Source organism: Euprymna scolopes, chromosome 5 (genome assembly GCF_053919585.1).
Source record: "Euprymna scolopes isolate OS-2025 chromosome 5, ASM5391958v1, whole genome shotgun sequence".
Classification (NCBI taxonomy): domain Eukaryota; kingdom Metazoa; phylum Mollusca; class Cephalopoda; order Sepiida; family Sepiolidae; genus Euprymna; species Euprymna scolopes.
In genome coordinates this window covers 176532991-176551163 of record NC_136486.1, presented here as the reverse complement: position 1 = coordinate 176551163, position 18173 = coordinate 176532991, and the positions used below count along the sequence as shown (strand labels likewise).

The 18173-nt window shown below is 34.5% G+C and overlaps 1 protein-coding gene across 1 annotated transcript in view; it reads left to right on the top strand.

Moving 5' to 3' along the window:
• The window catches only part of LOC145276667 (DNA-binding protein RFX6-like), a 182393-nt gene that overhangs the window by 138707 nt on the left and 25513 nt on the right, over window positions 1-18173 (top strand). Inside the window, exons 13-17 of the mRNA XM_080127854.1 lie at window positions 291-408; window positions 2788-2907; window positions 3725-3954; window positions 11033-11189; window positions 13183-13599. Of these exons, the coding sequence (XP_079983980.1) occupies window positions 291-408; window positions 2788-2907; window positions 3725-3954; window positions 11033-11189; window positions 13183-13599 (1042 nt within the window). The remainder of the gene's footprint in view (window positions 1-290; window positions 409-2787; window positions 2908-3724; window positions 3955-11032; window positions 11190-13182; window positions 13600-18173) is intronic.

Here is an 18173-nt window from a genome sequence, read left to right as displayed (position 1 = left end):
TAAAACTAGTAGTTGACACTTGCGTTATTACGTATTTAAATGAATGCTTTAAACTTTAGTTATGTGTAAATAATTATTCGTACATTTAATTAAACACATTCTTATTAATAATCAAGCAATGTTTAATCACGAAAAATTAAACAGATTATGTGGCAAAAGTATGCGACAATTCTGTATCGATGTTCTGTGCTTTGTAGATATTCAACGTAGCATTCAAATGTATCTAAGTATATTTCGAAACAATTCCACTAACACGTTTCTTTTTTTTTTTTTTTTTTTTTTCTTTGCAGCCCAGTAAGCAGAATGGTCGTTCTTTCAAGAAACGCGCCCAAGAATTCCTCCTAAAATGGTCCTTCTTTGGTGCTAGGGTTATGCACAACTTGACTCTCAGCAACGCACAGAGTTTTGGTGAGTTTCAGACCTTTTCCTAAATCAGAACCATGTAATGTATTTTGATCAAAATTAGAAGAAGGATTCTAGACATGAAGTTTAGTTCCATTATATCTTGATTTCAATTTACATAATTGGATATAAATGTGATGCAGAACTGTTTTCATCTGGTAATTAATTTTACCCGTCCTGGGACGGGTATTCTTCTAGTGATTTTATATGAAGATGCGAACAATAGCAAAGCATAATTTAATCGTGTGCAATCACTAAATATTTAACTTGAAAAATAAGCCTGTCAAATATAATCCACATTCTTTGTTGATATGAATTTGTTTTACGAGGATTGTCGAAAACGTTCAAGGGCTATGAAGACAGAAATGGTGCCATTAAAACGAGCGACTTTTTATGCTCCAGAATTTATTTTTCTACATAGTCATCACCATTCTCAAAGTACTTTTGCCAACCTCTTTTGATGACTCGGTCATAAAAGTCTGGAGCGTGCTGTGTCACTTACATCTCTGTCGCCACTCTGAAATCGACGAACCCATTTCTTAACTGTGCTGACATCAACTGCATCGGCTTCGTAAACGTTCAGGAGACGCCGTTGAATGTTGATCGGTTCAACTTTTTCTCTGTGGAGAAATTTAATGACGCATCTCTGCTTGTGACGCACATCCATAACAGGGCTTGCTTTCTTAGAGTCTCACATATAACATGCAATATGTGATCACAGTCTGAATATATGTTTTCATTAATGATAATCTGTAATATTGAGGAAAGTTGCCCGGGTGTATGTGTGTTTGTATATCTAGCTAAAAGTCAAAAATTACTAAACACAGATACAGAAAGTTGAGTTATTCTTGATTTCGATTCTGGATTGAGAATATATCAAATTTAGAACAAGTTATAGGGTGGAACACTAAAATTGTCGCCCAAGAAAAGACGACATCATTCCATTTCCGTTTGATGAGACTCGGTTTTCTTTTTCTTTTTTCTTTTTTCTTTTTTTTTGTTACATGTCATCTACGAGTTAGCCAGTTGTATACAAATTCCAAGAGTGATAGGAGCTTTCTATCATGTCTGAAAGTAAAACAATGTTCAGCGCGCGAGATTGGAGATGCGCCGCTGTACAACTCATGCTTATGACCAAGTTATGACAACAGGACCATTGCCAGCACCCTCAAAATGCATCACTGAATTGCCACGAATAACAGGGACATGGCCAGGGTGATGAAAATAAAGTTTCCGACCATGGTTATGGTCTTTGGTGTGGTTTCAAAAGAGAGCCACATCATGCCGGTTCACATCTTTGTAGTCGGCTTGAAAGTCAACATCAAAGTGTATCTGGATGTGCTGAAGAGTGTGGTGATCTCCTGGTGTAATCAGGAAGCCGTTGGCAGACCCTGGATGTGGCAGCAGGACATGGCTATGACCCAAAAGTTCAAAGAGACCCAGCGTTGGCTTACTGCCCCCCCTTCTCCCCCTGATGGACTGCTTCGTTTGGTCATACGTCGAGAACATCATCAACATGAACTCCCACAAGACCAAATCCAGCTCAGTATTCGCCATTTGCCCAGTATTCGCCGAGCTCGCGCTGTCACTTGTGGAAAAGGCATGCTCCCAGTTCCGGAACGTATCAAGGCGGTGATTGAGGCTGAAGGCGGCTACATTGAATAGATGTCAGCTCTACCACATAATAAAGTTACGTAAATTTTTTTTTTTTTTTAATAAAAGTTTTAAAATAAAGCTGTAGTGTTGTTTTCTTTAGGGCGACAATATTATCGTTCCATCCTGTATTCATTCTTTAGGGTCAACTGGTCCATGTTTTGTTGGATGAATCGACATTTTTGTACTAATTTGGAAGGAAAATATCGGCTTGTGGAATCTGTTATATAAAAGAAAGTTTTCTCATTCTCTCTCGATGTGTGTATGGGGGGGGGGCAGACAAAGAGAGATAAGTGAATAAGAAAGAAAGGGCTAGGGAGAAAAGATAGACTGATAAGGAGAGGTAAATTGATTGAAATTTTAATAGAAACAGGTTATTTTTTGCCCCGAGCAACGCCGGGTAGCCTTGCTCGTTTTTAATAAAATGAAGAGGAAAAGAACTTGACAATTAAGCGATTTCTAAGGAATGCTTTATTCTCGAACGCTAAACCCATACATAAAAATAAACGACAAAAATGCTTGTTCTTTTCAAGTACGTTTTTAAGTTTAAAAGAACATTTTTGTTGGTTTGTCATTCTTAAGTTTTTCTACAAAAAACTCAGCCAGTCCGTTGGTCTGTCGATCACGCATGTTCGGACTGGTTCACGAACAAATCTTATAACCTGATTTTTTTTTTTTTTTTCTCATGACTTAACACTTGACACGTGTTTTTCGTTCGATCCTCTTTTTCAGCCTCCGTCCATCTGATTCGGATGCTAATGGACGAATACGTTCTTTTGGCCGTCGAATCTCAGATGCATGATGAGAAGGATGCTGAATTGCAACTCATCTTGGATCGTCACATGAAAGCAGGTAATTCTTTTCAAAAACAGATTTTCATTTGGGCATTTTAATGACTATTACAAAATGTCGGTGGAAATTTCAAAATGAACAATTTTTATTATTTGATTGCTAATTATTATTTGATTGCTAATTTTTATTTGATAACTAATTATTATTTGATTGCTAATTGTTATTTGATAACTAATTATTATTTGATTGTTAATTGTTATTTGATAACTAATTATTATTTGATTGTTAATTATTATTTGATTGTTAATTATTATTCTCCATGTTCAGCTTTTTATTAGCACGATAATTTTCCATTGAAAAATTTCTAATTCCTTTTTGACCCTTCATCTATATTTATATTTATATGTGCTGTGCGTATATATATATATATATATATATATATATATATATATATATATATATATATATATATATATATATACATATATATATATATATAGTGCAGTATAATAATTCTCAAAGTTCCAAGTTTTTCAGTAGGTCGTTTATTACTTTTCGAAAGGTATCCATTACAATACTATTTTATACTGTCTAACAAGTCTGCAAAATTATGTCATCGCTGCATATTTAGTCACGTACTCTTCAGGTGTTTCCCTTAAAAAAAACTCATAAAAACACCATTTTGAATACCTTACATGATTCATGTAACCGACACACTCTGTCGTTCCGTTGTGTGTGTGTGTGTGTGTGTGTGTGTGTGTGTGTGTGTGTGTGTGTGTGTGTGTGTGTGTGTGTGTCCTATAGGCTGAATCATCACTATTCGTACTTCATCCTTGAATGTATGTTTTGTTTTTCTTTCTTACTGGCCTTTTTCCAGACGACAAAGGGGTCCGTCCGAATCTATCGTCGAACACACCAGGCACCTGTTTTTTGGCCAATCGCAATGTCAACACGCCGAAACACTTCTCATCGGTCAAACAAGAGCAGCGTTACTTGGACGTTTCGGCCCAAAGACTCGACCTTAACTACGACGGAATGCAGACGGTCGACCAACACGACCCCTACTCGATGTCCGATCATTTGAATCACCTGTCTGCTATGACGCAGGTAAGAGCTACTAGTTTCCTTTTTATTATGATTTTTTTACCGTACCGACGCTATTCTCCATTAATATATATATATATATATATATATATATATATATATATATATATATATATATATGTGTGTGTGTGTGTGTGTGTATATATATATATATATATATATATATATATGTATATATAGTAATTTATAAAATATACATGGCGATTAAGCTACACTGAATATTCCGCGTTTCATCCACTCTAGGACTCTTCAGGCTTATGCGCGAATTCTGTGGTTGTTTATCGTTTTTATACGCTAAAAGCGATAAACAACCACAGAATCGCCATATATATTTTATAAATTACTAACTAGCTCTACCTACGTATTGAGCACTTTTGAAGTAAATACTTAAAGTTTACGCATAAATCTATACTTTCGTATATTAATTTTACGTGAGTAAATATATATAAAGAAACGCGTTATAAAAATATTTTAAAATAAAAATATAATGAAAACCTTTAAAAAAAACCCACAATTGTTGATGGCTACACTCTTTTAAATATATATATATATATATATATATATATATATATATATATATATATATATATATACTAGCATGGGTGCCCGGCTTTGCCTGGGTCTCTGTCTGTGTATCTGTGTACATTTCCCTACGCAATAACTCTGTCAATTTTTAGTCTACAGACTCAAAATTTGATATACAGTGTACTGAGATTAGGGAAAATCTATGTGGTCGGTTTTTGGCCAGAAATTAGGCTGTTAAGGTGTCAAAGTTCAACGATTTGACCTTTAAAAACGCTGCCAAACTCCTCCGACAATTTTGGGTCTAAACACTTGAAATTTTAGATATAGGTTCCTTGTACATGGATCTAACTTAATAACTTGATTTTAGCCCAAAACAATAAATTTTAAGGGCTCATAATAGGGGTCAAAGTTAAAAAAAATTGACCGTTTTTTTTGTTTTGTTTTGTTTTTTGTTTTTTTGCTCAGCATACACCTCCAAACACCCGAGCAACGCCGGACACCCATGCTAGTATATCTATAAAAGTGAACTTGCCTTTCTGTCTGTCTGTGTGTCTGTGTACATTTCCCTACGCAATAACTCTGTCAATTTTCAGTCTACAGACTGGAAATTTGATATACAGGGTACTGAGATTTGGGAAAATTTATGTGATTGGTTTTCGGGTCAAAGTTCAACGATTTGACCTTTGAGAACTCTACCAAACTTCTCCGCTAATTTTGGGTCTAAACACTTGAAATTTTAGATATCGGTTCCTTTTACATGGATCTAATTAATAACTCGATTTGAGCCCAAAACAATAAATTTTAAGGGGTCATAATAGGGGTTAAAATTTAAAAAATTTACCGTTTTTTTGTTTTTATTTTCTTTTGTTTGTTTTTTCTTTCTTTGCTCAGCATACACCTCCAAACACCCGGGCAACGCCGGGCTGAAATGCTAGTATATATATATTAAAACGCCTTTGACCAGGTATCGACATTCTACAACAATACTTTAAGGAATTCAGGATATAAAGAATGCATAGAATATAACAAAAAACCCTTTAGTGAGAAAACTAAATTCAGTGATTACCCATAATATGACAATAAAACCTAACAACAACAAAACAAGCCAAAATGTTCCTAAAAATATCAATCTCCTCACTAAGGATACAGCCCCTACACAATCCCAAACCAAAAACAATTTAATAAGAATAGAAAAGTAAGGCGTAAAAAAGCCATTTGGTTCAATTCTCCTTTCAGCTCCAATGTAAAAACTAACATACCTAAAGAATTCTTCAGAATTGTTGAAAAATCCTTTAAATACCTGCGTAAGTATAGTACCATGTTAAACAAAAACTCCATAAAAAATATCATACTCTACAATGCCTAATCTAGCACATACAATAATTTCGACAAATAACAGGAAAATTAACCAAGCGCAGGACATCCCAGTTGACCCAATACCTAGTAACAAATATAACTGCCAAAATAAAAATGAATGCCCTCTCAATAACAATCATGTAAACTGTTTTACTGCAACTTCGCACTAAATATGCTAATACAATTTAAATGACGAGACAGTTCAAGTTTAGAGAAAGCCCAGGTTTAAAAGAAGTCCAAATGAGAGGAAGTCCAATTTTAGAGGAAGTTCAAATTAAAGGAGTTTTACTGTACTTGCAAGGTCATTCACACACACAAACAAAACTACATCATCATCATCATCATCATCATCATCATCATAAGTTTAATGTCTGTTTTACATGCATGTGTTCAGCAGATTTCAGAAACTAACCTATCTCTGGCCAAGTCTTCATTCACCTTCTTTCTCTCGATCCATACTTATCACTTCCATACATATTTCCCTTGGTTTTCTTCTGCCAACTCACTATACTTCATAAATTGCTTCACATCTACTAACCCATAACGCTTATTCATTCTTTTAACATGACCAAACTAACAAAGTCTCCTGTTCTACACACATTTCTCTGAAATGTTCAGATTTAATCTTCCTCTGAGGACACCAGATCTAAGCCTGTCTTCAAGAATTCTGGTGAAAGAACTGACCCACGAAATTATTGCCCCATTAGCCTCCTCCCGCTTTTCACCAAAATATTTGAGTCCTTAGTTAATCAAGCCCTAGTCCAGCACCTAACAGTTGCTAAACTCCTGACTGACAAACAATATGGATTCAGGCAATCCCGTTCAACAGAAGATATCTTAACTGTAGTCTCTGAACGTATATACCACTGGACAAAACAGGGGAGGGTAGAGCGGTAGCTCTTGATATATCTAAGGCTTTTGATAGGGTATGGCACGATGGTCTTCTAAAGAAAATTAGATCATATGGTATCACTGGAAGAATTCATAATGTAATTAAATCCTTCTTATGTAAGAGAAAAATCCAAGTTGTTCTCGACGGTCGTACATCTAAACAATTTGACATAAATGTGGGAGTACCTCAGGAGTCTATCCTTGGACCTTTATTATTCCTGATATTCATAAATGACCTCCCTGATAAAATTGTTTCAGAGATGGGTATATTTGCCGATGACACCACTCTCTATAACAGGCATGAGAGGAAAACAAATGAACACATATCTAAAGAAATGGCAGAAACATTAGAAGATGACCTCCAATCTGTAGTGGAATGGGGAAAAAAATGGATGGTCATATTCAATGCTGCCAAGACTAAGCTTGTTTCCTTCAATAACTACAAGAAACCTTCTCTGCCACCAGTAGCAACAGCCAAGAACACATTACCTTAAAGTACTTCTTTTAAACTCCTCGATCTAACGTTTACAGGGAATATGAACTGGAATAGATATATTGAGAGCATTGCCAAGGCTGCTGCAAAGAAGGTGGGCTCTCTCTAACGTGCTAGAAAATTACTTACGCCTGAAAGTATTCTGTACCTCTATAAGGCTACCATTCGCCCATGTATGGAGTACTGTTGTCATATTTGGACTGGTGCATCTGCTGCTTGTCTTTCACTTCTGGACAAGGTTCAAAAGAGAGTCGCCAACCTGATACGTCCTGAACTGTCATCTAGGCTTAAGACTCTGTCCCATTGACGAAATGTTGTATCCCTCTGCCTGTTCTACAAATACTTTAATGGTGAATGCTCTGACGAACTGCAAACACTTGTACCTTCTCGACGTGACTACCCCCGACAAACCCGACAAGCAACTAAGTCCCACCCCTTTACAGTAGAGATCCCTAGATGCAAGAAAGCCTATTACTCCAATAGTTTCTTCCCCAGAACTGCAAATCTTTGGAACTCTCTTCCGTGATTCTGCTTTCCCAAATCTACTGTGATGTGTAATGTGAACAAACATCTTTCTACTCATCTCCCTTCATAATATCCCCGCAAATTATGTCCCTGATAGTAGCCCCCTACTTCAAAGTGGCACTGTGCCTTGTTTGGGGTGAAAATTGAATAAAAAAAATTTTTTTTAATTCACATTAAACATTAAGTCACGTATCATTTCTCTCCATGCAACACATGTCCGCAACCCTCACTAGTCAGGTTTCACTTCCATACATCATCATACTGCATGCATAGAACTGATAGATTCTTCCCTTGATCGACAATGGTAACACTCTGTTACTTAGTAATGATAAAAGTTTCAAGAACTTAATCAGTCCATTCCTAAATCTTAAATTAGCACCTGCTTCTCCCTGTGTTCCAATGCTATTCTCAAGCAAACAAAGCAGTTTATTTAATGTAGTTATCACGAAGTGTTATGTCAAGAAGTATCAAAAGTTCTTTTTTGATTTCAATTCAGGCGTAACTCGTTGACAATTCCATTTCACATATCAGGGGAAATAACTCCTGTTGTTGCGATATACAAATTCTAAAAAATTTATTTAAGAAATTTTTCATCTATTCAAAAAACAAATGCACCACATTCATACACCTGTATGAAATGGTATATATTAAACCAAATGATTGTGTTAATAACTGTGCAATAAAGTTTTTTTCAACTATTGCAATCACAGAAGAAGAACATAGGGACGGAATTTTAAAGTTTTGCAGTTCGAGAAAGAAACTATTTAGCTCTCTGCCACCGAAGGACAGTGAGAGCATGAATTTTTGCTGCTTGTCAGATTAATTAGGGGCATTTATATCAAGGAGGCACCAGTGCTACAAGTTTGTCAAAGCATAATTCATTAAAATACATGTTAAAAGCAATATGAGACCCTTTTTTGGATTGCGTCAAATAGAGAAAGATAGACTAGTGGTGGAGGCACTGGCCCAGATGTGGCAATAATATTCCATGTATGAGCAAATGGGGTTGATGTAGAAATAAAGGATGCTGCAGGTGTTTTCCTTGTATTGTAGACCAACCTTCTTTGCTGCAGATTTAGCAATATCTTCTATTTGTTCAAATTCATGTTACCTGTGAATGTTTAACTGCGAGGTTTGAAAGTTGAACTCTAAGGTGGGGTGCTATTAGTGGTTGAGAAGGTGGTTTCTTGTAATTGGAAGGAAAAGGAAAGGAGCTTAGACTTAGTAGCATTAAATGTTACCATATATTTACATCCCCATTGCACTCCAGACTGGAGGATATTTTCTAAGGTTTCAGACATTTCCTTGGATATGTGTACCTTCATGTTTCTCTCATGTCTATTATAGAGACTGGTGTCATCAGCAAATATACCCATCTCAGAAAAAATTTTATCAAGGAGGTTGTTTATGAAAATCAGGAGTAAAAAAATTCCTAGGATCGTCCCCCGAGGTACATCTATATTACAATCATGCTGTTTGAACATAGGGCCATCAAAGACAACTTGGATTCTTCTCCTGTCTAAAAGGAATCTGATTGTATTAAGAATTTGTCTGGTGATACTGTACGATTTAATTTTCATGTCAGATCTTGTAAAATACTTTTGATATATCAAGAGCCACCATTCTCTTTTTCCCACCTTGGTATTCATATTCATATTCGTCATTAGGATATAGCAGTCGAAAGGGTTTGTCCAGGTCAATACTACCAATCAGAAAGAAGTTTTGCATTTATAAGGTGAATGAATAGTGTTTGCTTGATTCATGATTCAAAGAGTGGAAAGAGATTAATGGGATGTTAATCTAGTGGGTCAGTTCTTTTGCCAAAATTCTTCAATACCAATATAACAGAAGCTATTTTCCAGCTATTAAGGAAGCAAAATTCGGCAAGACATTATTGTTATGCAGCATTTTGTTATTAGTATGGCAAATGGCAAGGATATATGCCTCCTACCCATCCAGCGCGGCCGTAGCTGAGATTGAACTCACTACATGAGTTTATTTTGTAATTCGAATCTTGTCGGTAGCTGAATACTTGAAACTTCACCAGGGCTATCAAGAGTATTTTTTATTGTGACACCATCACTAGATAGGGTGCCTATCACCCCATCTACTCTCAAGAGAAGGATAGACCGTGCCAGTTTCTCAATCTGGTATTTTACCTCGTGGTACATACAGCGCCTTGTTTTCCCAAATGGGCACCCATCTGCTACTGGCCAGGCTCAACGTTGCTTAACTTCGGTGATCTGGCAAGAATCAGTGTGTCAACGTGATTGTGCAGGTGTTTTATTTTTAATTTATTGTCATTTCACTCCAAACAAGGCACAGGGCCACTTAGTCGTGAGAGGCTACTAGTTGGGACCAGATTTGCAGAGAATCTATTTAGGGAGTTGGGCAGCAAGATGTCTGTTTATATTACACTTGAATTTCTGCTTGTCAGTACAGTCAAGGAAGCAGGGGCCCGGGAGGGAATTCCAAAGTGTAGCAATCCAAGGGAAAAAGCTATTCGAGTAGAAGACTTTACAGTATCAAAGGATCTCTACAGTGTAGGGGTGGGATTTTGCTGCTTGTCATGTTTGTCGAGGGTATTGTCATCGAGGGGGAATAATGCTTCAGAGTTCGTCAGAGTATTTGCCATTGAAATACTTGTAAAACAGGCGTAAGGATGCCACATTTTAACAATGAGACAAAGGTTGCAGTTTAGTTGATAGTTCATGACCTATTAGGTTGGCAACTCTTTTTTGAACCCTGTCTATGAGCAAGAGACTAGTGGCAGATGCATCAGCCCAGATATGGCAACAATACTCTGCGCATGGGCGAACCGTGGCCTTGTAGAGGTGCAGGATACTCTCAGGTGTGAGTAGCCTTTTAGCACGGTAGAGACGTGTTTAGGTTTTTTTATAACAGACTTGGATTCTGTTCACAAACAGAAATTTGGGAGGGAGTTAAAAGCGAATTGTTAGCAAGCAGTTCAACTTTCTCGATTACAGGTGACATCATGATTGTTGGATAGTGGGGGAACTGTTGATTGACCATTCTTCACTACACTGTTATAAATTTTGTAGACATTATATTTTCTAATTTCTGGAACTCAATGCATTTTCTGGTCATTTCGATGTAAATATATTCTCTTAACTGTGATAATTTCACTTTTAAAATGTTTTTTTGAGTTCTATAAACTTTTGTGTCTGACTTATGGCAGTCATATTGACTTATGGCAGTCATATTGACGGAACGCTTTGTGCTTTTTCACAATGACAGCTAATGGTTTTCCTTTTTATTTTATTTTTTTAGGCCATGAATGGTAGCGGTCAGATGGTTACCCCACCGATGTCCCCTCGCATTCCTGTACGGTCAAGCGTCATCAATCCTCCAGCAAATCACAATCCTTACTCAGGAACCACGCCACCAGCAGCTATGGCCACAGCACCACACGGTTATTCATATTATGGTAAGATCACTGAAATCTACACAGACATGATTTCTCATCTTAAAATGATGGGAAGGAGAGATGATGATTTTTCTGATATTGAACTTTTTTTTTAATTTAGATTATTTTCACGTTTCTTGGCTTCATCTTGAGTATTGTTAGAACTTTATTATACGCAATATTTATAAATTACCTTTCTGATAAAATTGTCTCCGAGATGGGTATATTTGCTGATGACACCATGCTCTACAACAGACATGAGGGAAAAAACAATGAACATATATCTAAGAAAATGGTTGAAACCTTAGAGGAAGAAATTCAGTCTGTAGTGGAATGGGGACATAATTGGATGGTAATATTCAATGCTACTAAGACTAAGCTTAACAATTACAAGAAACCTTCTCAACCACTGATAGCCATGGCTGATAATACACTACCTGAAAGCTCTTCATTCAAACTCTTCTGCTTAACATTCACAGGCAACATAAATTGGAACAAATACATTGAATACATTGCCAATGTTGCTGCAAAGAAAGTGGACTCTAGAAAATTACTCATCCCTGAGAGTATTCTACATTTCTACAAAACCATCATTCGTTCATTCATGGAATATTGTTTCTAGTCTCTAGTCTGTCACTAGTCTCTCACTCTTAGACAAGGTCCAAAAAAGAGTTCCCAACCTAATAAGTCCCACACTATCAACCAAACTCCAACCTCTGTCCCATCGGCAAAAATCGGTTGAGTTCCTGTACCTTTTTTACAAGTATTTTATCTGAATGTGCTCCAACAAACTCAAAGTACTTGTACCCTCTCAACATAAGTATCCTCAACTAACCCTAGTTGCCGGAAAGCCTTCTACTCTAATAGTTTCTTCTCCCAAACTGCAAGACTTTGGAATTCCTTCCCTGGTCCCTGTCTCCCAAGCGTTATGGATATGTAGAAGTTCAAGTGTAGTGTGAGCAGACATCTCGTTGCTCAGCTCCCAAATAATAGCCCTTACGTCAAGTTGCACTGCACCTTGTTTGAGGGAGGTGAAAAAACAGTAAGAAAAAAATTACTATGATACAGCATCTTACAAAAAGCTTCAATTCCAATGCTACAGAACCCCACCTGCTTTCTTTGTCTTAATGAAACATTTCCTATTATTAAATTCCCATTTAAAGATTAGTTGTTGAATCAAAGATATGAATTAGGTATTAATTGTAGGCACTTCAAACAATTTACTCTGGACACACATTATAATAACCTAATTAATTCACCATAAGATGGGATACTGATTTCTAATGTAAATTTGTTAATCTATTAAATGTATATTTAAGATTGAATAAGGTGAAATAACTTTTAGTTGGGAGTTGAACTAAGAAATCTAATAATCTGCATATGAATTTTTCTGATGTTTATATAACTTTACTTTTAAATAATAGGATAGACTAGATTTTCAAGTTTTGGTTGTGCAACCAATCTAGGAGAAGGAAAACTCAGAAGTAACAGTAGTTGTTCTCTTCTTATCTTGACATTGTTTTTGCTTGTCTTGGACTTCTCCTTGTCATTCGACTTAACCAATGCCAATCCAGGAAAATTGTGACCAGGAATCACTGGCTATAGATTCCTTGCAAAATTACCTTACTGAGGGTTTCCATTGTTGCATAAACCAGAAAAATGCATAAAACAGGTGAACTTTCTGTTCATTAAAACATGACGAAGTTAATGAGAAAATTTAAGAAACAAATTAACTGGTTCAATTTTTTTTTATAAAAAAAATTGAACCAGACAAGCATCAAACAACTCAATCTAAGAAACTAAAAATTTTTTTTTTTTTTTTTTTAAATACTTCAAAATCAAAAATAAACCAATGATAAGTATTTAATAATGTTGTTTTATGTGTTTTTGGACAAACGGATTCTATTCTTAACTTTGACAAATCATAAATTAATAAAATAAATAAACATTTATGAATCGAATTGACTTAAATCCTATGCATTTCAACAGTTAATCGCATTTTTATCTTTTGCAGGCAACCACCATGATCCTGCATACAATTCTTTGAACACATCGTCCTACAACTATAACAGTAATCCATATTGCGCAAACTCAAGTTTTCGGCCATCACAAAGCCAATACACAACGACTGACAACAGTCCTTATGCAAGCAAATCTTCAGACATGCTAGACATTGGTTATCCTTACCAGCAAGATCATTTAAGCCAGTCACAACAACAACAGCAGCAACACCATCATCATCACCAGCATCAGCAGCAGTATGCATGCGTAGATAATTATTACAGTTCTTCAAACATTTCTCCCTATGCGAATATGTCGACAAACCAGGGTGGGTATCCACCTTCTCCAATGCATAATCAAACCGGAAGTGCGTTTAATGTTGTCCAGATCAATCCGAATTATTCTCAGCAACCTTCATATCAGACTTCTGGTCAGTCACTCAAATATATTTTTTTGTTGTTGGTGGTGGTTGTTTTTTAACATATTTTTTTTTTTTGTTTTTCAGTATGATTTAATTTGATATTAAAAACAAACTCTGTGTTGTTGTTTTTTTTTTTTGTTTTTTGTCTTAAGCATTTGAAATAAGATATAGTTTGCATTTTGTTTTGTTTTTAAATAATTATGCACAATATTTGAAAATTATTATTCGTGTTTGAACAAATTGTTAACAAATTGTTCATAAACATTTTTTGAGAACTGGTAACTTTTAGAGATGGTGATATTTATTCAACCTTTTGAAAAAAGGGGAGGGTGCATTTATTCACTGGTAAATGCTGAACTAGGATTTTGCATTTTGTTTTTCCATCTTGTTTTAAGGGACAGTTAGAAACGCATTATGTTCACACATGTTCAGGTGACTTTATTGGTGACGTCATCAATACAATACTACCACCAGGCTGAAACGTTGTGAGGCCAATTCAAAATCTGGTTTAGGATGGTGAGGCAGGATGCCGAATTGATTCACTTTTATGAAGTCTAAAACAGCGAATTGCTTGCACTTATAATGCAAGCAACCTTCGGTCGCTGTGCCTGGTCAGCCAGTATTCAGGACAATGCCACAACCATGGCCATTATGTTCGCTTTTAAATTTTACATGTGAATGCACTTATATTTAATGTGCACTTCTCTGTATATCTTTGTTTTTAGGAACAGACATGGACACAAAACAGATGTTTTACTTTATATATACAGTTAAGCACATTTTTGTGTATTTTAATCTCTGATGTGAATCCACAAGAAATTTTTCCTCTCATAATGATTTAATATTCTTTTATACTTTTAATAGTTTTAACAATGTTAATGTAAGAATATATATTAAGTTAAAATATATTAATTATGCATATTAAGTTAAACTATATTAATTATAGAAGAAATTTCTCAGCAAAAATATCTAAAAATATTTCCAATTAAATCATTTTTGTATTATGCTTGCACAAATATTGAATTTTTCAAACGATTTTACCATAGTGAACTTTATGGATGTGTGCATGATTTTGAACTGCAAAGAATTCACCTTTCAGCCTAGAATACACGTTCAAAAAACACAAAGTTAATTCTGGAATACACATTCAAAAAACACAAAGTTAATTCTGGAATACACATTCAAAAAACACAAAGTTAATTCTGGGATATACTTTTCATGCAATCATTTTAGAATTAATTTTCAATTTATGTGCTAATAAGCAAAATTTATAATTACCTATATTTATTTTGCTAAAAACATTTCCTCTGATGAGGTGAGCCATTCATTGAAAATCCATGAATCAAAGAAAAAAATTTAATTTTTTGTATTTCTTGTCAAACAATAAATTTGTTGTAATTCTACATGATTTAATTCAGAATTTCCATTTATTAATTATTATAATTATTAAAAGTTTTGGTACTCTTTTGTTAAACAATACATTTCGATGTAACTCTTGATAATTTTAATCAGAATTTCCACTTATATTATTGCTCTATCTCACATATCGAGCTTTCTTTATCTGCCGGAGATCATCTTATAAATATGAATACTAATATTTATTTGGACTTTATGTTTACAGTATTATATAATCTGTAATCCTATGGCATTTCAGCATTTCATTTCAATTTTATATATATATATATATATATATATATATATATATATATATTGACTTAATTGTACAGACGTTCAGAAAAACATTGGTACCGTCGGTTTCAAGCCCAACATAAAGGGGACCAGTTAATGGTAAATCGTAAATAATGTTAGGCTGCCTTGACAGAGTACAAAATAAACTTCGTGGCTTAGTGGGGGATGCCCTTTTCTCTACCCTGCAACCTCTCTCCCACAGAAGAGACGTTGCAAGCCTATCCTTGTTTTATCGTTATTTCCATGGCAGGTGCTCGTCTGAACTCCAATCTCTGGTCCCCCCTCGCCAATCTTTCACGAAAAACACCCGTCTAGCTGAATCCACTGTGAAAAATTTCCCTCACTCTTTATCTGTGCCTAAATCAAAACGTGGATTCCATGAACAAAGCTTCTTTCTTAGAAGTGCACGCCTGTGGAACTCTGTTCCGTCTGCCTGCTTCCCACCGGACTACAACTTGGATGTCTTCAAGTCTAATGTTTACAAATTCCTAATGAACCGCCCCCTTAAGTAAACACTTCATCAAATCTCCACACTAACGTAATGTACTTGCAATAACCCTTATCCCTGAGTGGCTTCTGGGCCTTGATAAGTGGTGATCACTGTGTAAAAAAAAAAAAAAAAAGGCTCTCGTCAGCCATGTTGTTTCTGTCTGGGAAAAAGAAATTTCAGGCCCGCATTTATTTTTTTTATAATGATGTTCATTTTTATTTAACTATAGCTTATTCCTATCTCTGTGTATTTTATTTTATTCTAACATGAATTTTCTAATTTTTTAATTTTATTTAATGCATTTTTCATTACAAACAATATAATTATAAACAATAAATGTGGGCCTATTTTTTCCTCAGACAGAAACAACATGACTGACGAGAGCCTAACATTATTTACGATTTACCATTAACTGGTCCCATTTATGTTGGGCTTGAAACCGACGGTACCGATGTTTTTCTGAACTTTTGTACAATTAAATAAATAAATAAACATTAAGCTCTTATATCGAAAAAGTTTTTCTTTGTAATCGAGCACTTTGTTGGAATTCTTTCCCATAAAAACAGTAAACAAATATATATATTTATATATATATAAAAAGATATATATTAATTTTATTTATACAAACATTAATGGCTACATATGTGCATACATGTTTCTGTAATCACCCACGTCGGGGGATTACGTCTTCAGGCCAAGAACCACCTTCAAAAGTGACATTTCCACCAAATACATTTTTCTATTTCGTTTATCAAGTTAAAAATACAACCTGGGTGGGAGTCAAAAAAAACAAAAACGGTAAAAGGATGAGTGAGGTCTATGAAGATGATAAACATCTTTTTTCTTTTCCCCCTCCCCCATCTAACTTAACTTTTGGCTTTTTATGGCATAGGGTACTTGAGAGTTTCGTTTTCTTGTCTTAGAGTCTGTAAGTTAATAACCTTAGCTATGGTCAACCAAGTACTGACCGGTGTCTTTTTAATCTACCTCCACCCACACATACACGCAACACACACATAACACATCCATACACAGACACTGCCAACACACACAGTATACACACATTAATCCATATATTCAAAAGCGAATCCATGCTAGACACTTTTTGTTTTATTTACTGAAACTAGACAATGATTCTGAAACTACGTAGAAGATAAAGTAAAAGTTACATTAAGGTAAATAAAAAATATAAATAAATAAAAATAAAAATAAAAATAAAAATAAAATACATAAGTAAATAAATAAATAAATAAAAATAAATAAAAAATAAAAAATATATAAAAAATACAATAAAAAATTAAAAAAATAAAAAATAAGATAAATAAGAATAAAAATAAAATTAAATTAAAACAAATAAACCAACAAAATGTGAATAAATATAAACCCGAAAGTTATCTAAACCCCACATGTACCTATATGCGTGTATCAATACACTTATAAATGTCTAACATTTATCTACACCCGCGCATATATACACACACACACATTTCAGACATACAGAGACAAATAATAGTATTTTTCTTTACTTATGTAGCGTGGTAACATCTTCGTATATGCAATATTATGCTACCCGACTACAGACGGGTGTATATATATATATATATATATATATATATATATATATATATATACATACATACACATATATACACAAACACACACATACATACATACATACATAAATACATACATATATATATACATATACACATACATACATATAAACACACACACAACAGACATACATATACATATCCACACATACATACATATATAACATATATATAAACAACATTCGGACATCCATACATTTTTGTAATCTATATTGTTACAACAATTCTATACGAGGCAGCCTATTCTAATAGTTCAGAAATATACGTGTGTATACATATATCTACATACAATAGACACAGAGACACATCCACATACAAACATACACACAGATACATAGATACAGATATATATATATATATATAAACATACAAACATACATGCATACGTAAAATACACTTATATATCCAAAGTCACACAAATATAGACATATATACATGCATACATGTACCGTGCCACCAAATGATACATCTAAAGTAGAAACAGACATGAATACACCTACTATATAAATTCACTTTTTCTATCAAATTCCACACGTCTAGTTATGTTTCATGGCCCCATACGCTTGTTACACTTTCCTAAGTTGTAGGTTTTTACCGTAAAAATTGACACTACGTAAAAATTTATATTGAATTCAGCATGAAGTTCATAGGGTTATCCTCATATTTAACAAAGATTCTTTCGATGGTAAGGCAGGTATACATAAGATGTATCACGACACAATAATAATATATAATAACATATGGCAGAAATCAGAGTATTTAGGTTATACAAACCTAGTATATAAGCTTAT